Source organism: Ovis canadensis, chromosome 10 (genome assembly GCF_042477335.2).
Source record: "Ovis canadensis isolate MfBH-ARS-UI-01 breed Bighorn chromosome 10, ARS-UI_OviCan_v2, whole genome shotgun sequence".
NCBI classification, from domain to species: Eukaryota; Metazoa; Chordata; class Mammalia; order Artiodactyla; family Bovidae; genus Ovis; species Ovis canadensis.
Genome location: NC_091254.1, coordinates 26,762,972 through 26,779,945, shown reverse-complemented (window position 1 = coordinate 26,779,945; position 16,974 = coordinate 26,762,972). Strand labels below are relative to the sequence as shown.

The window sequence follows — 16,974 nt, the reverse complement described above, 5'->3', positions numbered from 1 at the left end:
ATAGCCCCACCAGGCTCCTTGGTCCATGGAATTCTCCAGGCAAGGACACTGGAGTGGGTTGCCATTCGCTTCTCCAGGGTGAGGGTGAAAGAACAACATCAAAGAAAAAATTCAGTCATTAACATCTTACTCTTAAACTCTGAACAAGTGATAACTTGAGAATCTTTTCTATTGGCAAAGAAGAATTTGGGGAGAGTGAAAAATCAATAAAGGTTTTTTATATTAATTCATTCTTTTCCAGGATTTCTTGCCTCCTTTTCTTTTTTTTTTTTTTTTTTTTTTGGTGGACAAGGATTTCTGATCTAAGCAGAGTTCAGAGAATCTGGACTGCCTGATTTCACAGGGCAGTGATTGAGGACACTTTCCAGTGCGGATGACTCTAAAAGGAACTGGAAATGACTTTTGATTTCCTAAGTGTGGATCATGTTAAAATTACTAAGTGAGTAGCTCTTGGCTCTTTTAAGCTACCTGATACAATCTGGAAAATTTCCCATTTATTCACAACTTAGGTAAAATATATAGTCAGACACGTTCAGTCAGCCGCCTGAGTTCATTTATTTTTAAGATAGCCAAACTGTGACTTTTACTAGTAAATACTCAAATCATAAATAAGAATAAAGTGTCAAATATATAAACCCTTTTGTTACAATTAAATTATAGTGTCTGACAATAGCTCATTTTAAATGTTTTCCCATCAGTATTTCTCTTTAAGCATTTGGCAAAAAAGTCTAGAAAATATCAATGAAAGTATGTTTTAGATTACACGTATGCAAGTATAAGTATGGAGGTACATATAAATGTATACGTGTATGTGTACATACACGTGTGTCTAATATGTGTATATGTCTATCTTTTGAGCACCTACCTAGAAGGCTACTTTATGAAACCTGTCACCACTGGGTCAGTATCCTGTTTAATTCTCTTATATAGAAGATTTTTAAATACTATAATGAATTTTTTAGTATATAATGTCTAAAGTAAATTTATTTGAGGACATTTTTCTGACTTTTTGATAGGTATGCCTTTGGCTTTCAAAGATTTTGATCACAGAAATGTTAACTTCTCATGCACTACATTGAAGTAGAGTGTTTTATAAAAAGGAAAATAATACCTGCCTGACAGGATACAAGAATTAAGTGAGATAATAACGATGGAAAGCCCTTAAGAAAATTTTAAATCTCTTTCACTGGGAAGTTTCTGTCGGTTGTCTCTTGAGCAAATGGATGACACTGGTGGCCAGTCAGTATACTGATCCTAGTTTGAGACACTGGGGAAATTCCTGGTTGTCAACAGTCTGCTATATCATAGATGCAAGCAGAGTATTAAATAAACATTAAATTGAAATGAAAAACAGAGTGTGGGAATTTTGGTTTGGAGAGCTATACCAAGTTTTCTTAAGACAACAGAACATATAATTTTATGAAAATATACAGAGAATTTTCTTAATGTGCACACCTGCTGTTTATGACAGACTGATATAAAATTGGCTTGCATAAGATATATATCATTGGTTGACTGGGGCCCTGACACATGTTCACAGATTCTTAGACACAGAATATGCAAAATTCCCCATCAAAGAACAGAAAAGTGCCTTTAGCCAACCAAAAGGTATTTAGGTAATCATAAATTAAATTCCATTAAAACTGACATTAAAGCTAAGTGTTACATATTAAATGTGACATGCAAGAAACAGAAAAACAATTCAGGCAGCAACATCGTGCATTAAGATTCGCATTCAGTCATAGTGTTTGAGGGATTTTAACCATACTCTTTGAACACTGAGAGCTAGAGATCTGAAATGATACCAATTCAAAACACCACGTAACTGACATCTTAGTCTTCTAGCCAGTGATTTGACGGAAGAAGCCAATGCCTCTAACAGTGAAACCCAGTAAGTTTCAGCCACATGTTTTTCTGTGGTTGTGCGATAAGAAAATCCCACCTGACCAGATTAAAGGAAAGGAAATATTTCACAGTTCCACCTTTTGGACAATGCAGTTGTCTCAGATTCCTCCTACCTTTTTACTAATATGAGCGTATTTGAACATGTCAGGTTTGCACAATAAGAAAATGGCTTCGTGGAATGTACATTTTTTGGCACAAAAATATTTTCTAATACCTCAAATCAAAAATTTCACCCATAGCAAAATATTAAGCCATAGAGGTGTCTTAGTGGTGCTTACTCATCTAGGCAGAAAACTACAAGAACAGCCAATGGCTCCCAAGGACTTTGTATTAAGTAGCGATGACTTTCCTTCCAAGGAATAGCACCAGTATGATTACACCTCAGGCTGGAGGGTGCCCCTTTCAAGCTCTTTAATTCCCTGGAGAATTCGCTTCACATGACCCACTTTCGGTATCCCCAGGTCCTAAAAAAAAAAGGTAAAAAGAAAGAAAGACGTTAACTGATATGAGAAAACTGATGGTTAAATATTTAGCCAGCTAATAAAATGTAGTTAGCATTCATCTTAGTTTAGATTCAATGATTTACAAAGAAAAGTCAGAAAAGTAAGTTTATAAAACCAAAATCCTGAAATAAAAAAAAATTACCAACCATTAAAAAAACCACATCTTACACACTCTTAAATGTAACATTCTCATAGGTTACACACAAGGTAGTCAAAATTACTTTCTCCTTTTTCTTTTTTGATTTAGATAAACACAGGTCTTATTGGAATCTGAGAGAAGTGACATGTGATACCAGGGTATCCACAAAATCTACTCAAATAAATTTTGTAGTCTTAAAACAACTACACACACACACACAAAAAAAAAGAAGATTGCTTAAAAAAAAAAAATAAATAAACATACTTACTGAAAACAAAAAAAAATAAAAATAAAACAACTACACATTTCCTTGCTAAAATATTAAACTTACAAATAAGTCCTGCTCCTCAAGGAAGACTCCAGTACCTATGACCTACATGTGGAACGTAAATCCTTTTATACTTGCATTTAGAGTCTTTGATGTGAGTGAGATATTTAAATAATTTTTATGTTTTATAAGTGTAAAAAAAAATCACATAGACATAGGTATATGTGAGTTGATGTTTTTCCTCAAAACACTTTTGACTCCTTTCCCTCAGAACTCTTCTTGTTTTTTAAAGACCCATCTTCCTGAAAAGAACCAAGAAGCCAAGATTTATCGGGTTGGCCAAAAAGGTCATTTGGGTTTTTCCTATGACATTGATGGAAACATCCATACGATGTTATGGAAAAATGCAAATGATCTTTTCGGCCAACCTAACAGTTTTCAGAAATGAATGGTGACTGCTGAGTGTGCAGCATAGAGCAGGCACTTGGCAAAGGAATGCTTGTGTGGATAAAGGAGACGCATTCAAGACAGCCATAATATTTACTGTCTGAAAACTGAAACACATGGTGAAGATCTCTGCTCCCAATAGCTTCTTTAAGCTTAATGGCCATAGTGTATTTGCCAGTATGTGAAGTCAACTTCTTCACAAATCAGAGTGTGGAATATCTGAAAATAAGTAAAAAGACGACTTTCAAAGCAGTCTCAAAAGTAGGATTATAAGGTATCACAAGATTATTTGTCTGAGAAGACACACACACACACACACACACACATACACACACATTCTCTCAATCTCCCCCATATACTTCATGAACTCTCTGAATTCTATAGCACCAGTGCTACTGAGGATTCAGCATCTTTCTGGAAAATAATCTTTCCACAGTGAGTGCTCTTTCCAAGCCTGAGATAACTTCAGGGTAATGTTTTTACAATATTTAATTGATCCTGAAAAACATCTGCTCATGAGACACCAGGTCACCCAAAACTAGTCTTACGTCAACTATCCAGCTCCTGAGTGTGTGCTAGGACAGCAGACTTAAAAACAAGGCCAAACCTTAAAGGAAGACAGACATGCAGGTGCATTTGATTTGAGTGGAATAGTTACGTATTCTTTATATTTTGTGATAATGTAGTTATCTGATTAAGAAAGATATTTAATATCAAATATTTTATATATAGCATGCCATACTATATTCTCAAGAATAAAAGCTTCATTGAGAGAAGCAGACTCTACTCATAATTCATGAGTCATGAAATGATGTTTCCCCTAGAGTTACACTAACTTCTTAGCTATATTTTCTTTAGTTTGAGTTCAACAGTCATGTCTTCTAGGAATCAGGCTGTGATAAAGTTATGTCATGAGACCATATTCATTAGTGTCGACTTTTTCTTTCTTTGGAAGAAGAGCTTTAACTTCGCAGAGGCATTCTTTGTAGCTGCCGTTATCCTTTGGCCCACACATGAACAACTTTCCAAGTGGAGAAAACAAAACACCAACCAAACAACCTCCCCCCAACCCCGTGTCTTTACCACTTTATTTGGGGGGTGTGTCTGTGTGTGCTCAGTCGCTCAGTCATGTCTGACTCTTGAGGCCTGCTGGACTGAAGCCCACCAGGCTCCTCTGTCCATGGGATCTTTTCAGAAAAGAATACTGAGCAGGTTGTCATTTCCTGTTCCAAGGGATCTTCCCAATCCAGGGGTTGAACCTGAGTCTCTCGTGTCTCGTGCACGGGCAGGCGATGCTTCACAACCATGCCACCTGAGAAGCCCTACTTTCTTTGGTATCCCTCACTGCTTTCTACTGTCTTCCAGGAGAGAAAACACTGCAATCAGTTTGTCTGTTACAGCACATTAGAAATATCTTCCCTTTCCCACCTTTAGACTGTCACATTGCTATCCCCAGTTGTTTGGTGATAACAAAGTAATACCTGAGCCAAGATCTGAGCAACAGCTAGCCAAGTGGCAGGTAGGGAAGAAGCATACCTTCAGAGGGTACACCCCTGATGTGAGAGTTTCATATTTTTAAATAAATGAAGCATGGCCAGATTGGAAGAGTATAGCTCCAAAGGGTCAGTGGCCCCACAGCAGGTTAAATACATAGGCAGAACTTTGTGGGTGTCCCATAGATGCTGAGTCTTTATTGGAATTGAAATGGGAAGCCACCGAAAGGTTTTAAGCAGAAGAGTGATATACCTGATGTTATTAAAGCATCACTCTGGGCTTCCCTGGTGGCTTAGATGCTAAAGAATCTGCCTGCAGTGTGGCAGACCTGGGTTTAATCCCTGGGTTGGAAAGAGCCGATGGAGAAGGGAATGGCAACCCACTCCAGTCTTCTTGCATGGAGAATTCCACAGATAGAGGAGCCTGGTGGGCTATACTCCATGGGGTTACAAAGAGGCAGACAAGACTGAGCGACTAACACACATCATTCTAGTTGCAATGATAATAGATGAGAGGGCAAGAGTATCCGTGGGTGGGCCAGTGAGGAAGCTACTGACCTTACACAGGCAAGAGGAAGGACTGTGGAAAGGAGAAAGATAACTAGATGGAGATTAAAATTAAACTACTTTGTGACGGTCTAATGAGGCAGGATAAGGAAGAGGAAGACGCTAAATGTGACCCTGGGTTTCTCTGGCTCAGGTCCCTGAGTTGCTAAGATAATAGACCACAGGAGAAGGGGCAGAATAGGAGGACAGGACTGCCAAAGTTTGGCTGTGGACACTTGGACTGATAGTCTGTGTCGTGGCCTAGTGGCAAGCAGACTTGGTGATACGATCCTAGACTTTACAAACGACGTCAGGGCTAGAAGTAGAACCGTGTGAGCCAATGATATATCTATGGACAGTATCCGAAGTAATGGAAATGGATACAGTTACCTAGGAAGTAGATAACCCTTCACCAACATTCAGAGACTTTCCTCTGAAGGGGCTGCTCCCTCTTAAAGCTCCAATGACAGAGAACAAGGTGAGCTCATTTCTGGCTTGGTTTTGTTCCACTGAAGACTCTGTAAAATTATTACCCTTCCCATTGCCCTATACTGTGTTTTAGAACCAAAAGAGTTAAAACTGACTAGGTCAATACAAATTTCTGAAAGCAAAGTTTTAAGGGAAAGAATGTCATTTGCCTTAAAAATAAAAACAAAAAAGTCTCATGCTAAATAAAAGTTTTAGTAACATAATTCTTAATCACCTCCTTTGTACTCTTATTGTTTTTTCCAGCTGGGTTCTATCAGTCTAACTTTAACTTTTATATGTGAGCTTTGTTTTTTTCTTCTGCAAATATTATCACTCATAGTGTGCAAGTGTATGTTTGTGTATGTTTATAATACATATATTATATACAGACAAAGTCTTTTCTTTGAATGTATGCTTGTTCATGGCAAGTGAAATGCAAGCTTCTAGAGGGCAGATGCTACCTAGAGAAGAGAATAATCTAGTCATCAATATGTACATACATATGTGTTAGTCGCTCAGTTGTGCCTGACTCTTTGCGACCCTATGGACTGTAGCCTGCCAGGCTCCTCCATCCGTGGAATTCTTCAGGTAAAAATACTGGAGTGCATTGCCATTTCCTTCTCCAGGGGATCTTCCCAACCCAGGGATCGAACCTGGGTCTTCTGCTTTGCAGGCAGATTCTTTACCCTCTGAGCCACCAGGGAAGCCCATTCATCACTAGCTATTCGATAAATATTGCCGCCTGTTGAGGATATCAGAAGCTACACAAATATGTTGAACGGTCTTCCTCATTTACTTTTTAGTGTATTCATTTGAAGTGCTGAAGTCAATTTTTACTCGAATACTATATATACTATTTATTTTGCTGTGTTCCAGATTTGGGACTTTCAACTAAGGTAACTAGTTAATCTATTATTTTATTGTTATTCTGGCTAAAAATGTCTAGGTATATGTCTTTAGGTATAATGTTTAGCTATGTGTGCGTGCGTGCATGCTAAACCACTTCAGTCCTGTCTGAATTTTTGTGACCTTATGGACTGTAACCCACCAGGCTCCTCTGTTCATAGGATTCTCCAGGCAAGAACACTGGAGTCAGTCGCCATGCCCTCCTCCAGGGGATCTTCTGACCCAGGGATCCAACCCAGGTCTCTTCCCTCTCCTGCATTGGCAAGTGGGTTCTTTATCACTAGCGCCACCAGGGAAATGCCAGTGTTTAGGTATAATATACTTTATATTACCCAGTTGGGTTTAAAAGTCTCTACTAAAATATTTTTAGATAACGGCACAGCTGTTCATGAATTTATTAGGAATTTACTGTCTCATAATGTTATGCATTGTTAGAACCAGGTGATTAGGAAAGGAATCAATCCATCAAATGTTGATGGCTTTATCACTGGCTTAATGAATCAATCTTGGAATTTTTAAATGGCAGTATGTGGCAAGAAAATATAACATGACAAGAATGCTACTTTTAACCCTGGGACAGAATATGCTATTTAGGCCATTTCTGTGGTTGAGTGTCCACTCAAAGAAGAAAACTGAATTGCTGCACACCACGAATTCATAATTTTTCTTCCCTGTCATAAAAGACAAATAAGTTTTGAGAAGCTCTCTAGCAAAAACAAGGCATAATTTTTACTTCATTCACTAAAAAGGAAAATACGTTTATTTTCGGGAAGAAGACAATTTCAATAATAAGCCATGGAAAGGAAATTTGAATTTGTCTAGTTGTTCACGTGACCTCTGAAAGGTCAATTTAGAAGCACAACCAAATCATAGAATTCTAAGTAGCCACTGCTGCTAACTCTCTCATCTAGTTTCCTATATTAGAAAGGCTTTGTTCTTGGTATTTTGAATGAATTTTTAGTTATTTGAACTTTTTAGTAGATATTTTCAATCATTTTAAGCAACAAATATCACCTTTCATGTTGATCCAAGAAAATGAACTGATGGAAACGGGATCCATTTGGAGATATTAGCACAGCCATGCCAATGGACACAGAGAAAAATTACTAACTTCATGCTAAGCTTTAGCTATAACTGTCAGACAATGATTCTGACCGAAAAATATTACTGACTTTCTCTTTTCAAAAGCATATAATGAACTCAGGCCACAGAACAATGCATATTATATAGATGACATACGCATACCATGAGCCAAGCTGCAAGCACAGAACTGAAGGGCGCAGGAGAAAGGAGTCTGTTTGCAAGAAAAAAATTTTAAGAAGAGAAGAGTAGCACAAAGGAAATACCTTAAGATCTCGCCTTTCCAGATGCAAAAGTTCAGCCCCTCTGATGTCATGACGGATGAAGATTTCTCTGTACTCTCCCAAATTGAGCAGATCCAGCCAAGCAGCAACTTCCTCTGTGCCCCACTTCTGAACTACCAAAGTTAAGAGCAAAACCCCCTTAATTTCTACATGCTCAACGCATTACAAAGCACAGGTTGGCCAAAGAAGAAGCAAAACAGCGGCAGTGCTAGCCAAGGGAAAGGTTCAAGGTACTGTCTCAACAGAACTACAACTCCGCTTTTTCCCATGCAAGTTTCAGACTGTCAATCAACATGAGGTCCTGACTCTACAAAGACATTCACTGCTGTGCACTAGCGCCTTTCGCTTTAGCTCAGTTTCCTCCTTAAAGCCATGCAAACCACACGACGTGTATAAAAATGTGTTCCTCGTAATCGGGATCAGCAGTACAAGGTCTAAATAAACTCTGATGATTTCCTTAAGATCATATACGAAACTTATTATAGTTGAGCTACCAATGCTAATAAAAAGTTCAAATCTGACACAGGATATAATTTGACACAAACTGCTGCTTCAGGTCTTGCCAGCTTCAAGACCTCTATTGGTTCTCAGCTGCCTTTGTTGGTTTTGTTCTATTGACGATTCCCATTACAGACAATCACGCAATGCTTGTGTGCTAATAATTATGCAAGGCTTGCGTGCACGCTAATCGCTTCAGTTGTGTCCAACTCTTTGCGATCCCATGGACTGTAGCCCGCCAGGGTCCTCTGTCCATGGATTCCCCAGGCAAAAATACTAGAGTGGGTTGCTGTGCTCTCCTCTAGATCTTCCTGACCCAGGGATCGAACCCATGTCTCATGTTTCCTTCATTGGCAGGTGGGTTCTTAACCACTAGCACCACCTGGGAAGTACAATTATATAATAAGTGTCTTGTTAAATCAACTTAACATTGTCTAAAAACTGTCAACACTGCTTTCCAAGATTAATTGGGTTATTTTACTGTATGTATTTTCTTTCATACATTTTACCCAACCTTGATTAGCTTAATAAAAAGTCTCCTTGTTTGCCACATTTGGTTTTAAAATGCTCTTCAACAGCTGCTTTGTGCATTATCAAAAATAAGGTTATATATCACTTTTTAATATGAGATGGCTAACTCAGAAGAGTTATAAAATTATTTGATAAATTAAGACATCTACCATCATATACATAGAACCTGAAGGTCTTCAGCAGTATTACAGCACTAAATTTAATCTCTAGGGAAAGGCGAAAAGGGAATTTGAAAGAATATCCAAGAAAGAGTTTAATCTTTGCTTGAGAATGCAAGTATCACAGTGAATTGTTATTAATGAGCTGAAACGGTGTTCTAAGTCTTTAAAAGAGGAGGAACAGAATATATGACTTGAGGTGGAAAATACACCTGGCAAGTTAAAGGATTAAACGAAAGTTTCTATGTTCCATTTGTCAAAATGAGGTAGATCGTGCGTGCTAAAGAAGGAAAACAAATTATAAGCGTTGAACTGCTGTTGAGCAAGATGAAGAACCATCAGAGGTGCTGACATTTACACAATGAAGTGGAAGCAAATCAGCAAACTACTTCGTAGTCTTGTGTACTTCATGACTACAGACTCCTGCTCACAATGGGACTTATTGTAGGTGTGCTATGATTTTTTTGTATGGTGGTAAAATGAACATAAAATGAAATTCACTATTTAAACCATTTTACAGTGTATGATTCAAGAGCAAAAATGCTACTTATAAGTACATCCATAAAAGCTATTTATGAGTATATCCATAATGTGGTACAATGATTATCACTCTCTAATCTCAGCTCATTCTCATCCCCTTAACGATATCACGTTAATCCGTTATTTTTTCCAAAACATTATACTTTCCCTTTCCATGTGGATCACCTACCCGGCTGTGAACTTGTCTTCTGCTTCTGAACCTTCTCCTTTTTGAATTTGGGCACAATACGAAATACCGTGCTTTTGCTATTTCTCTTGGTGCAATCCATGGGGGGCTCCTGTTTGAGTCGATCAAGGAAAGAATTTTCTCAGGATGTTAAGAGAAGAAAAACCCACTCTGACAGCAGAGATAACATAGGAAGAGTTATACACACAGAACATTGTTGGAGTGATAACTCCCTCCCCAAAAGTTCATGGTGTTGCATACTCCTGAAAATGTACTGACTCCTGCAAGATGATGCGTTCACATAAATGCTTTTTCTCATTTGCTCAAGAAAAGTGCATTCGAAAGGAGAACAGTAGTCTCCCCGACCAGGACAGTAGTGTGGTTCTCCTTTTCGTGGTTTCTGTTACCTGCCGTCAACCTCAATTCTGAAAATACTACATGAAAATTCCAGAAATAAACAATCCATACACGTTTTAAGTTGTACACTGCTCTGAGCAGCATGATGAAGTCTTGAGCCATCCTCATCTATCCCATCTGTTAGTCCCTTCATAACCAATCTGAGTTATCTGACCAGGTGTTGTGGTATCACCGTGCTTGTGTTCAAGTCACCTTATTTGACTTAATCATGGTGCCAAAGAACAAAAGTAGTGATGCTGGCAATTCACATATGCTAAAGAGAAGCTGCAAAGTGCTTCCTTTAAGGAAAAGACGAGAGTTCTTAATAAGGGGAAAAAAAAAAATCGTATGCTGAGCTGGCTAAGATCTACGGTAAGAATGAATCTTCTGTCTGTGAAACTGTGAAGAAGGGAGAAAAAATTCATGCTAGTTTTGCTGTTACATCTCAGATTGCAAAGGTTACGGCCACAGCGCATGAGGCACGCTCAGCCAATATGCAAGGGGCATGACACCTGCACAGGAAGGTATTTTGAGAGACGGACCACATTCACGTAACTTTTGTTACGGTGCATTGTTATAATTGTTCTATTTTATTATTGTTGTTGCTCATGTCTTAACTGTGCCTAATTTATAAATTCAACTTTATCCTAGGTATGCGTGTGTAAGGAAGAACATAGTACAGGTAGGGTTTGGTACTGAGGTTCCAGGGGTCCCGTGGGAGTCTTAGAATGTATTTCCTGCATAGGGGAGGATGGCTATATTTAAAACGTATTTTCTCCTGAACATTTCTTTTTCAAAAGGTGCATTCAAATTCTACTGTCACAAAGCATACACATTTATAAACAGGTTGAATTTTACATACCTCATCCTCATTCGGGTGTAAGATATAATAAAGCCACGGAATCTCTGTTAACTTCTGCAGCTCCACTTCCACGGAATGTAAGGCATTGGATACGCGCTCTTCATGTGGAGATTCCAACTGCTATTTAACAGCAGATTAAAAACCGAGATAAAACAAGCCTCAGGGACCAACCTCAAACCCTCAAACAGAATAAACTATTTCACTGACATTGAACATCCTCACCTCTTGTGAGGCGAGACAGAGTGTTGTTGGTTTTAACACAAAAAAATAGAGAAAAAAGAACAAATTATTTTATACTGACTTCATTTAAGCAAATTTGCATAGATTTATCCTCACTTCCCAAAGGTGATATAAGTAAGTAGTGTGACTTTAATAATTTCACAGAAAAAATTATTGCTATTGGTGGTTTTTTCCTATGCAAATCCCTTCTTCCTTCTTATCCTTGCATCCCATCTGCCTTGCTGAGGAAATAATCTCATCATTTTAACATATTTGTGGCAAAAATCATTTTGATCTACACAGGCTACGGTGTAAACAAATAATGATATTTCAAATTGGTCAAAAACATGTCACATAATAAGAATCGCCTGCCACAGTAATCTTCTGGGTAACTAAAATAATAACTTTAGGAGAAAAAAAGCCTAAGGATCTCAGAAAAATTGGTGATAAAAAGCTGTTGTACAAATCAGGAAAAGCTAAATGGCTTGTAAACTGGAAGAAGCTTTGGAAACTTTAAAGAGAATTTAACTGGTCACCTCTTGCTCATTCATTTAAAGCACTTATCATCACTATTTTTAAAAATTTTTTGGCTACACGGGGCAGCATGGGGAACAGTTCCTTGACCAGGGATCAAACCCCTGCCCCCTGCATTAGGAGCTTGGAGTCTTAACCACTGGACCACCAGGGAAGTCTGTAAAGCAGTTATTAAAAGTCACAAATTCAATAAATAAATAAAGGTGAAATCAACACTGCTACAAGCAGAATTGGGAGGAGCTGAATTCTAGCCTTGCCTTTGTTACTAACTATGCCACCAAGGGATGATGAATTGATTTGAGGAGTCTCAGGTTCCTTCTCGGGCTTCCCTCATAGCTCAGTTGATAAGAATCTGCCTGCAATGCAGGAGACCCTGGTTCAATTCCTAGCTCAGGAAAATCCGCTGGAGAAGGGACAGACTACCCACTCCAGTATTCCAGGGCTTAGAACATGACTACACAATTTCGAGGATCTCTTCTAGCAAATCAAACTTTGATAAATGATGTCAAAATTGTACAGTACCTACATATAGGTTCATGGAGATTGAATTTATTTATTTTGGCCACACTGCAAGGCATGCAAGATCTTAGTTCCCCAAACAGGGATGGAACCCACACCCGCTGCAGGGGAAGCGTAGTCTTAACCACTGGATCACCAGTGAAGTTCTGGTTGACAAGATTTTAAACTGAAAGTTCAGAGAGAATATTATTATTATTTATTATGGACACTATTTTTTCTCCTCTGTTATTCAAATGCTCTCAAATCCCCTGTTATTCAAATTCTAGTATTTCTAGAAGCTAATACAAATACAGAAATTCTCCACCATATCATATAAAAGTTATCACTTTTATTTTAGTTTAAGTATGTATGTCTTATAAAACTGATAAAATAGTTATTGTATGTGCTATGTGCTAATAAGTTGCTTCAGTTGTGTCCTACTCTTTGTGACCCTGCAGACTGCAGCCCGCTAGGCTCCTCTGCCCATGGGATTCTCCAGGCAAGAATACTGGAGTGGGTTGCCATGCCCTCCTCCAAGGAATCTTCCTGACCCAGCGATTGAACCTATTTCCCTTATGTCTCCTGCACTGGCTATATTCATTCTATAAGCAAACTAAAGAGTATAACTTAGCTGCTCTCAAATATGATTGATTTTTTATTTTGATATCAATATTGCCAAACATTTAAAAATCATCCACTGGTAAAGGGGAATTCCCTGATGGTCCAGTGGTGAGGACGTATCCTTTCACTGCCGTGGACCAAGGTTTGACCCATAGTCACGGAACTAAGATTTCACAAGCGGTGCAGTACAGTCAAAAAATAAAAATCTCACTGGTATACATTTTCAAACCAAACATCCATATTTGACTATGACAGAAGAATTAAAAGTGCAGAAGAATCCTTCTATATTAACAAAATATAATTGATTAATATTAACCAAGTTAACACTCAATGGGTACTTTCAGTACAGAGAGCTAAAATATAAAGTAAGTTATGCTTCTAGTTCTTCTCAATCAGCAATTATCTTAAATATATTTCAAATAACACACACAAAAAACATGTCCTTCATCCAGTAATTGGTACTGAGGTCATGACTTGCTGGATTTCCTATAGGACTAATTTTAGAAGAGCAGCAAGAAGATTTTGGTTAAAAATAGAAGTGTCAAGAATAACCAAGATGATTTTCCTATTGGTTTTATCAAAAGATATATCCAGTATTTCTTTCTAAAAGTTTCTATTCACGACCATAGCACAGGCAGCCACCTCTTGCCCCAAGGAAGTTGCTTTTGAGTTTCCCTTGGAAATGGTAAAACCAGTTGATTCATGCAGCCTTTAAGATTCTCTTCTCAGAGCAAAGGATGCTTCATTGGCAGCATTCTTTTGGACAGCAGCCAAACAGAAATTCCAACCAATCACCTCCAATCACCTCTCTCATTCTTTCACTATGCCAGATACTATGATTTTTATTCTCACTTTTATTTAGATGCATAAATTTTCCTCAGTAAGAGAGAAAATTATAGTAAACAGAAATGTTTAAGATTATCACCTCATCTATCAATTAATGAAAACTGTTACAAAGAATTAAAAAATAGCTAATATATTAGGCTTTCTACATTTACAACAGCATGTGTGAATAACCTAAAATTGAACACTAGGTGGCGAGAAGATCCAATGCTAGAACGTTTCCAGGATGAGGGAGGAAAGCTAACAAGGGAAGGATTCTGGGCAAACCAGACAGAAACATTTACAGAATCCTAGCACTTATGCTTGAGGTCCAAGGATTGTGGTCTGATTCACACTTGGCTTCAACTCGATTTCCAGCACCAATCTTGAGTTAATCCAGGGATAGGTCTAGTTTCTGAAATTTAGTTCTGGACACACTGAGTCTAGAAAGCATCATCTAAGCCCATCTAGAAAACAGTAACAATCACATTTCAAAGGTTAATTTTGGAGACACAGCTCAAGACTTCCTCTACTTTTCTGCATTCATGGGTGAACAAGTCCTTGAAGGAGGTCTTACTCTCTGTAAAGCCCAAGATTCTCAAAGCTGACTGGGGAGAGCAGGATTATATAAAGACATGATGACAGGGCAGCTCTGCTCCTGCTGTGGTTTAGCTGCAAGGTGGTCTCTGATTCTGTGACCCCACAGGCTGTAGCCCACCAGGCTCCTCTGTCTGTGGGATTCTCCAGGCAAGAATACTGGAGTGGGTTGCCATTTCCTTCTCCAGGGGATGTTTCCCACCCAGGGATCAAACCCGGGTCTCCTGCATTGCAGGCAGGTTCTTTCCTGACTGAGCTACGAGGGACCCTCTACTCCTGTTAGCCTGGAGCGTACTCCCAGGTACAGTCATATAGTTTCTTAAAAGCAAAAGCGAGGTGAAAAGCTCTAGAGAAGGGGGCCAGAGCCTGCCTGTGCATTAGAATCTGATGAATGCATGCTCCCCAATGAAGGCAAGAACCATACATTTATCATCATTCTGATATTATCCATCATTTCTTTTCCTTACCAAAGGAACCCTGCCCACTAGCAATGATTCTGTTTCATTATATAGGGCCTTCACATTGATGGCTATTTCAGTGGCAGTATCTCTTGTAAGACTCTAGGAAAAAAAAAAACAGAGACATCAAAAACAAGTAGTTCTGTATTAAACTGGGATTCAATCATCAGAGAGTACATTTTATCTTTCTGATTTAAATTCACATTGCAAATATTTTTTAAAATCTGCCAAAATGCTTTTGTAACTGCAAAATTTCACACTCACATTTGTTAGCAGGATTACCTCTTCTACGTCTTACAGCACAGAACCAAAAGAATACGCTGACTGTAGTAAACACACAGAACCACATCTCGGGCACACAAGCATGTATATGCTGGTGACAAAAGACACATATTCCCACAAAAATTAAGTCAAAGAAAATCACGTCTTAAAAGGGGCATTATCTGATCACATTAGTTCTATCCACTGAATTTCACTCTCATTAGTTCCAACCAACCAGACTGATTTTTAGACTTTCATCTTAAGGATGAACACTTCTTTTTACCCCAGGTAACTTCAACTAAATAACTGAAAGGATAAAAACAAGGCCATGTATCACTTGGCAAGTGAATATAACTTCAAGAGTCAGATTCCATTCGCCTGTTGTAACTTCTACATTAGAAAACTGACCAAATTTACTGAGGCATAAAACAAAATGAAGAATTATTTCAGTGGACAACTTCAACGCCGAGTGATCAGTTCTAGTTAAACGCATGATACCAAGGTGTGCCCTGTGTGAAGGTGCAGGGGAGAAGGTAAAAAAGAGGACTGCAGGTACTTAAAAGGACAAGGAGTGCAAGGAAGATGGTAAGGTGCCAAGTGAGTCAAAGTGAAACAGAAAAAAGGTGACGTGAATTTAAGAGCAGGAGTGGGAAAACGGTGGCCGGAAAGGAAAATCAAGAAAACTGGTCATAAGTGCAGGGTAAGCTTTCGGTAGAGACTCATATACTGTTTTCTTTCAGAGCATGTGGCATGTTTAAAGTATCAAGCTGGGTACGTAACACCAAAAAATGTGTGGAATGGGCATTTACCATTAGCTCCTCACCTCTGGGAAGCGTGGGTTGGCTTTGTTCAGGGCGTGGGAGCAGGCATTCACCGCGTGGGCCAGCTCCTGCTCCAGGAGACAGTGGATGGTGGCCGCATCGCAGATCCTGGAGGCAGAAACAAGACCCATGAACACACCACTCTTCCGAGCGCTACTTGAGTTTTCTGAAGTGTAGAAATGGTAGAATGAAACAAGTAAAAAAAAAAAAAAAAGCATGAAAGGAAAAAAATTTTTAATAACTGCTCAATTATGAATGGCACAGGGTAGATTTACAAAATTCAAACCCTACTGCAACAAAAAATGTGTGTATGTGTTAGGCGCTCAGTCATGTCTGACTCTTTGTGACCCCTTGGACTGAGGCCACCAGGCTCCTCTGTCCATGGGATTTCCCAGGCAAGAATACTGGAGTGGGGTGCCATGCCCTCCTCCAGGGGATCCCGGATTCGACGCAGGGATCGAACCCAGGTAGCCCACATTGCAGGCAGATTCTTTACCATCCGAGCCACCAGGAAACAAAAAAATACCAACCCCAGAATCTTTTATATAAAAAGTTAGGCCTATGGACTCTCCGGGTGGTTAAGAATCTGCCTGCCAGTGCAGATCAAACACAGGTTTGATCCCTGGTCTGGGAAGATTCCTCATGCCTTGGAGCAATCAATCAAGCCCGAGTGCCACAATGACTGAAGCCCACGCACCCTAGAGCCCGGGCTCCAGGAGAGAAGCCGCCGCAACCAGACGCCTGCACGCTGCAACAAAGAGGAGCCCCTGCTCACTGCAACCAGAGAGTCTGTGGGCAGCAACGAGCACCCAGTGCAGCCAAAAATAAATTAATTAAATTGAAAAAATGTTAGGCCTAGCATCAGAGATATGCATACTGAGGTGCTACTTGGAAGCACAAGGTATAGTAACACTTCATTCTGCATTATCGCTGGAAAGTTGAGAGGGGTCCCA

The 16,974-nt window shown here is 39.1% G+C and overlaps 1 protein-coding gene across 5 annotated transcripts in view; it reads right to left on the bottom strand.

Moving 5' to 3' along the window:
* Positions 1-255: 255 nt before the first annotated feature.
* Positions 256-16,974, bottom strand: part of DGKH (diacylglycerol kinase eta) — a 202,716-nt gene continuing 185,997 nt past the window's right edge. For 2 of the 5 annotated variants that reach the window (XM_069601244.1, XM_069601245.1), the window contains exons 26-31: positions 16,024-16,129; positions 14,949-15,041; positions 11,191-11,310; positions 9,936-10,044; positions 8,022-8,152; positions 256-2,369 (exon numbers count right to left, since the gene is read on the bottom strand). In XM_069601244.1, the coding sequence (XP_069457345.1) occupies positions 2,280-2,369; positions 8,022-8,152; positions 9,936-10,044; positions 11,191-11,310; positions 14,949-15,041; positions 16,024-16,129 (649 nt within the window). In that variant the 3' untranslated portion in view covers positions 256-2,279. Of the gene's footprint in view, positions 2,370-8,021; positions 8,153-9,935; positions 10,045-11,190; positions 11,311-13,901; positions 14,352-14,948; positions 15,042-16,023; positions 16,130-16,974 lie in introns of those variants that run through there. The other 3 variants (XM_069601246.1, XM_069601247.1, XM_069601248.1) reach the window with 2 other exon arrangements.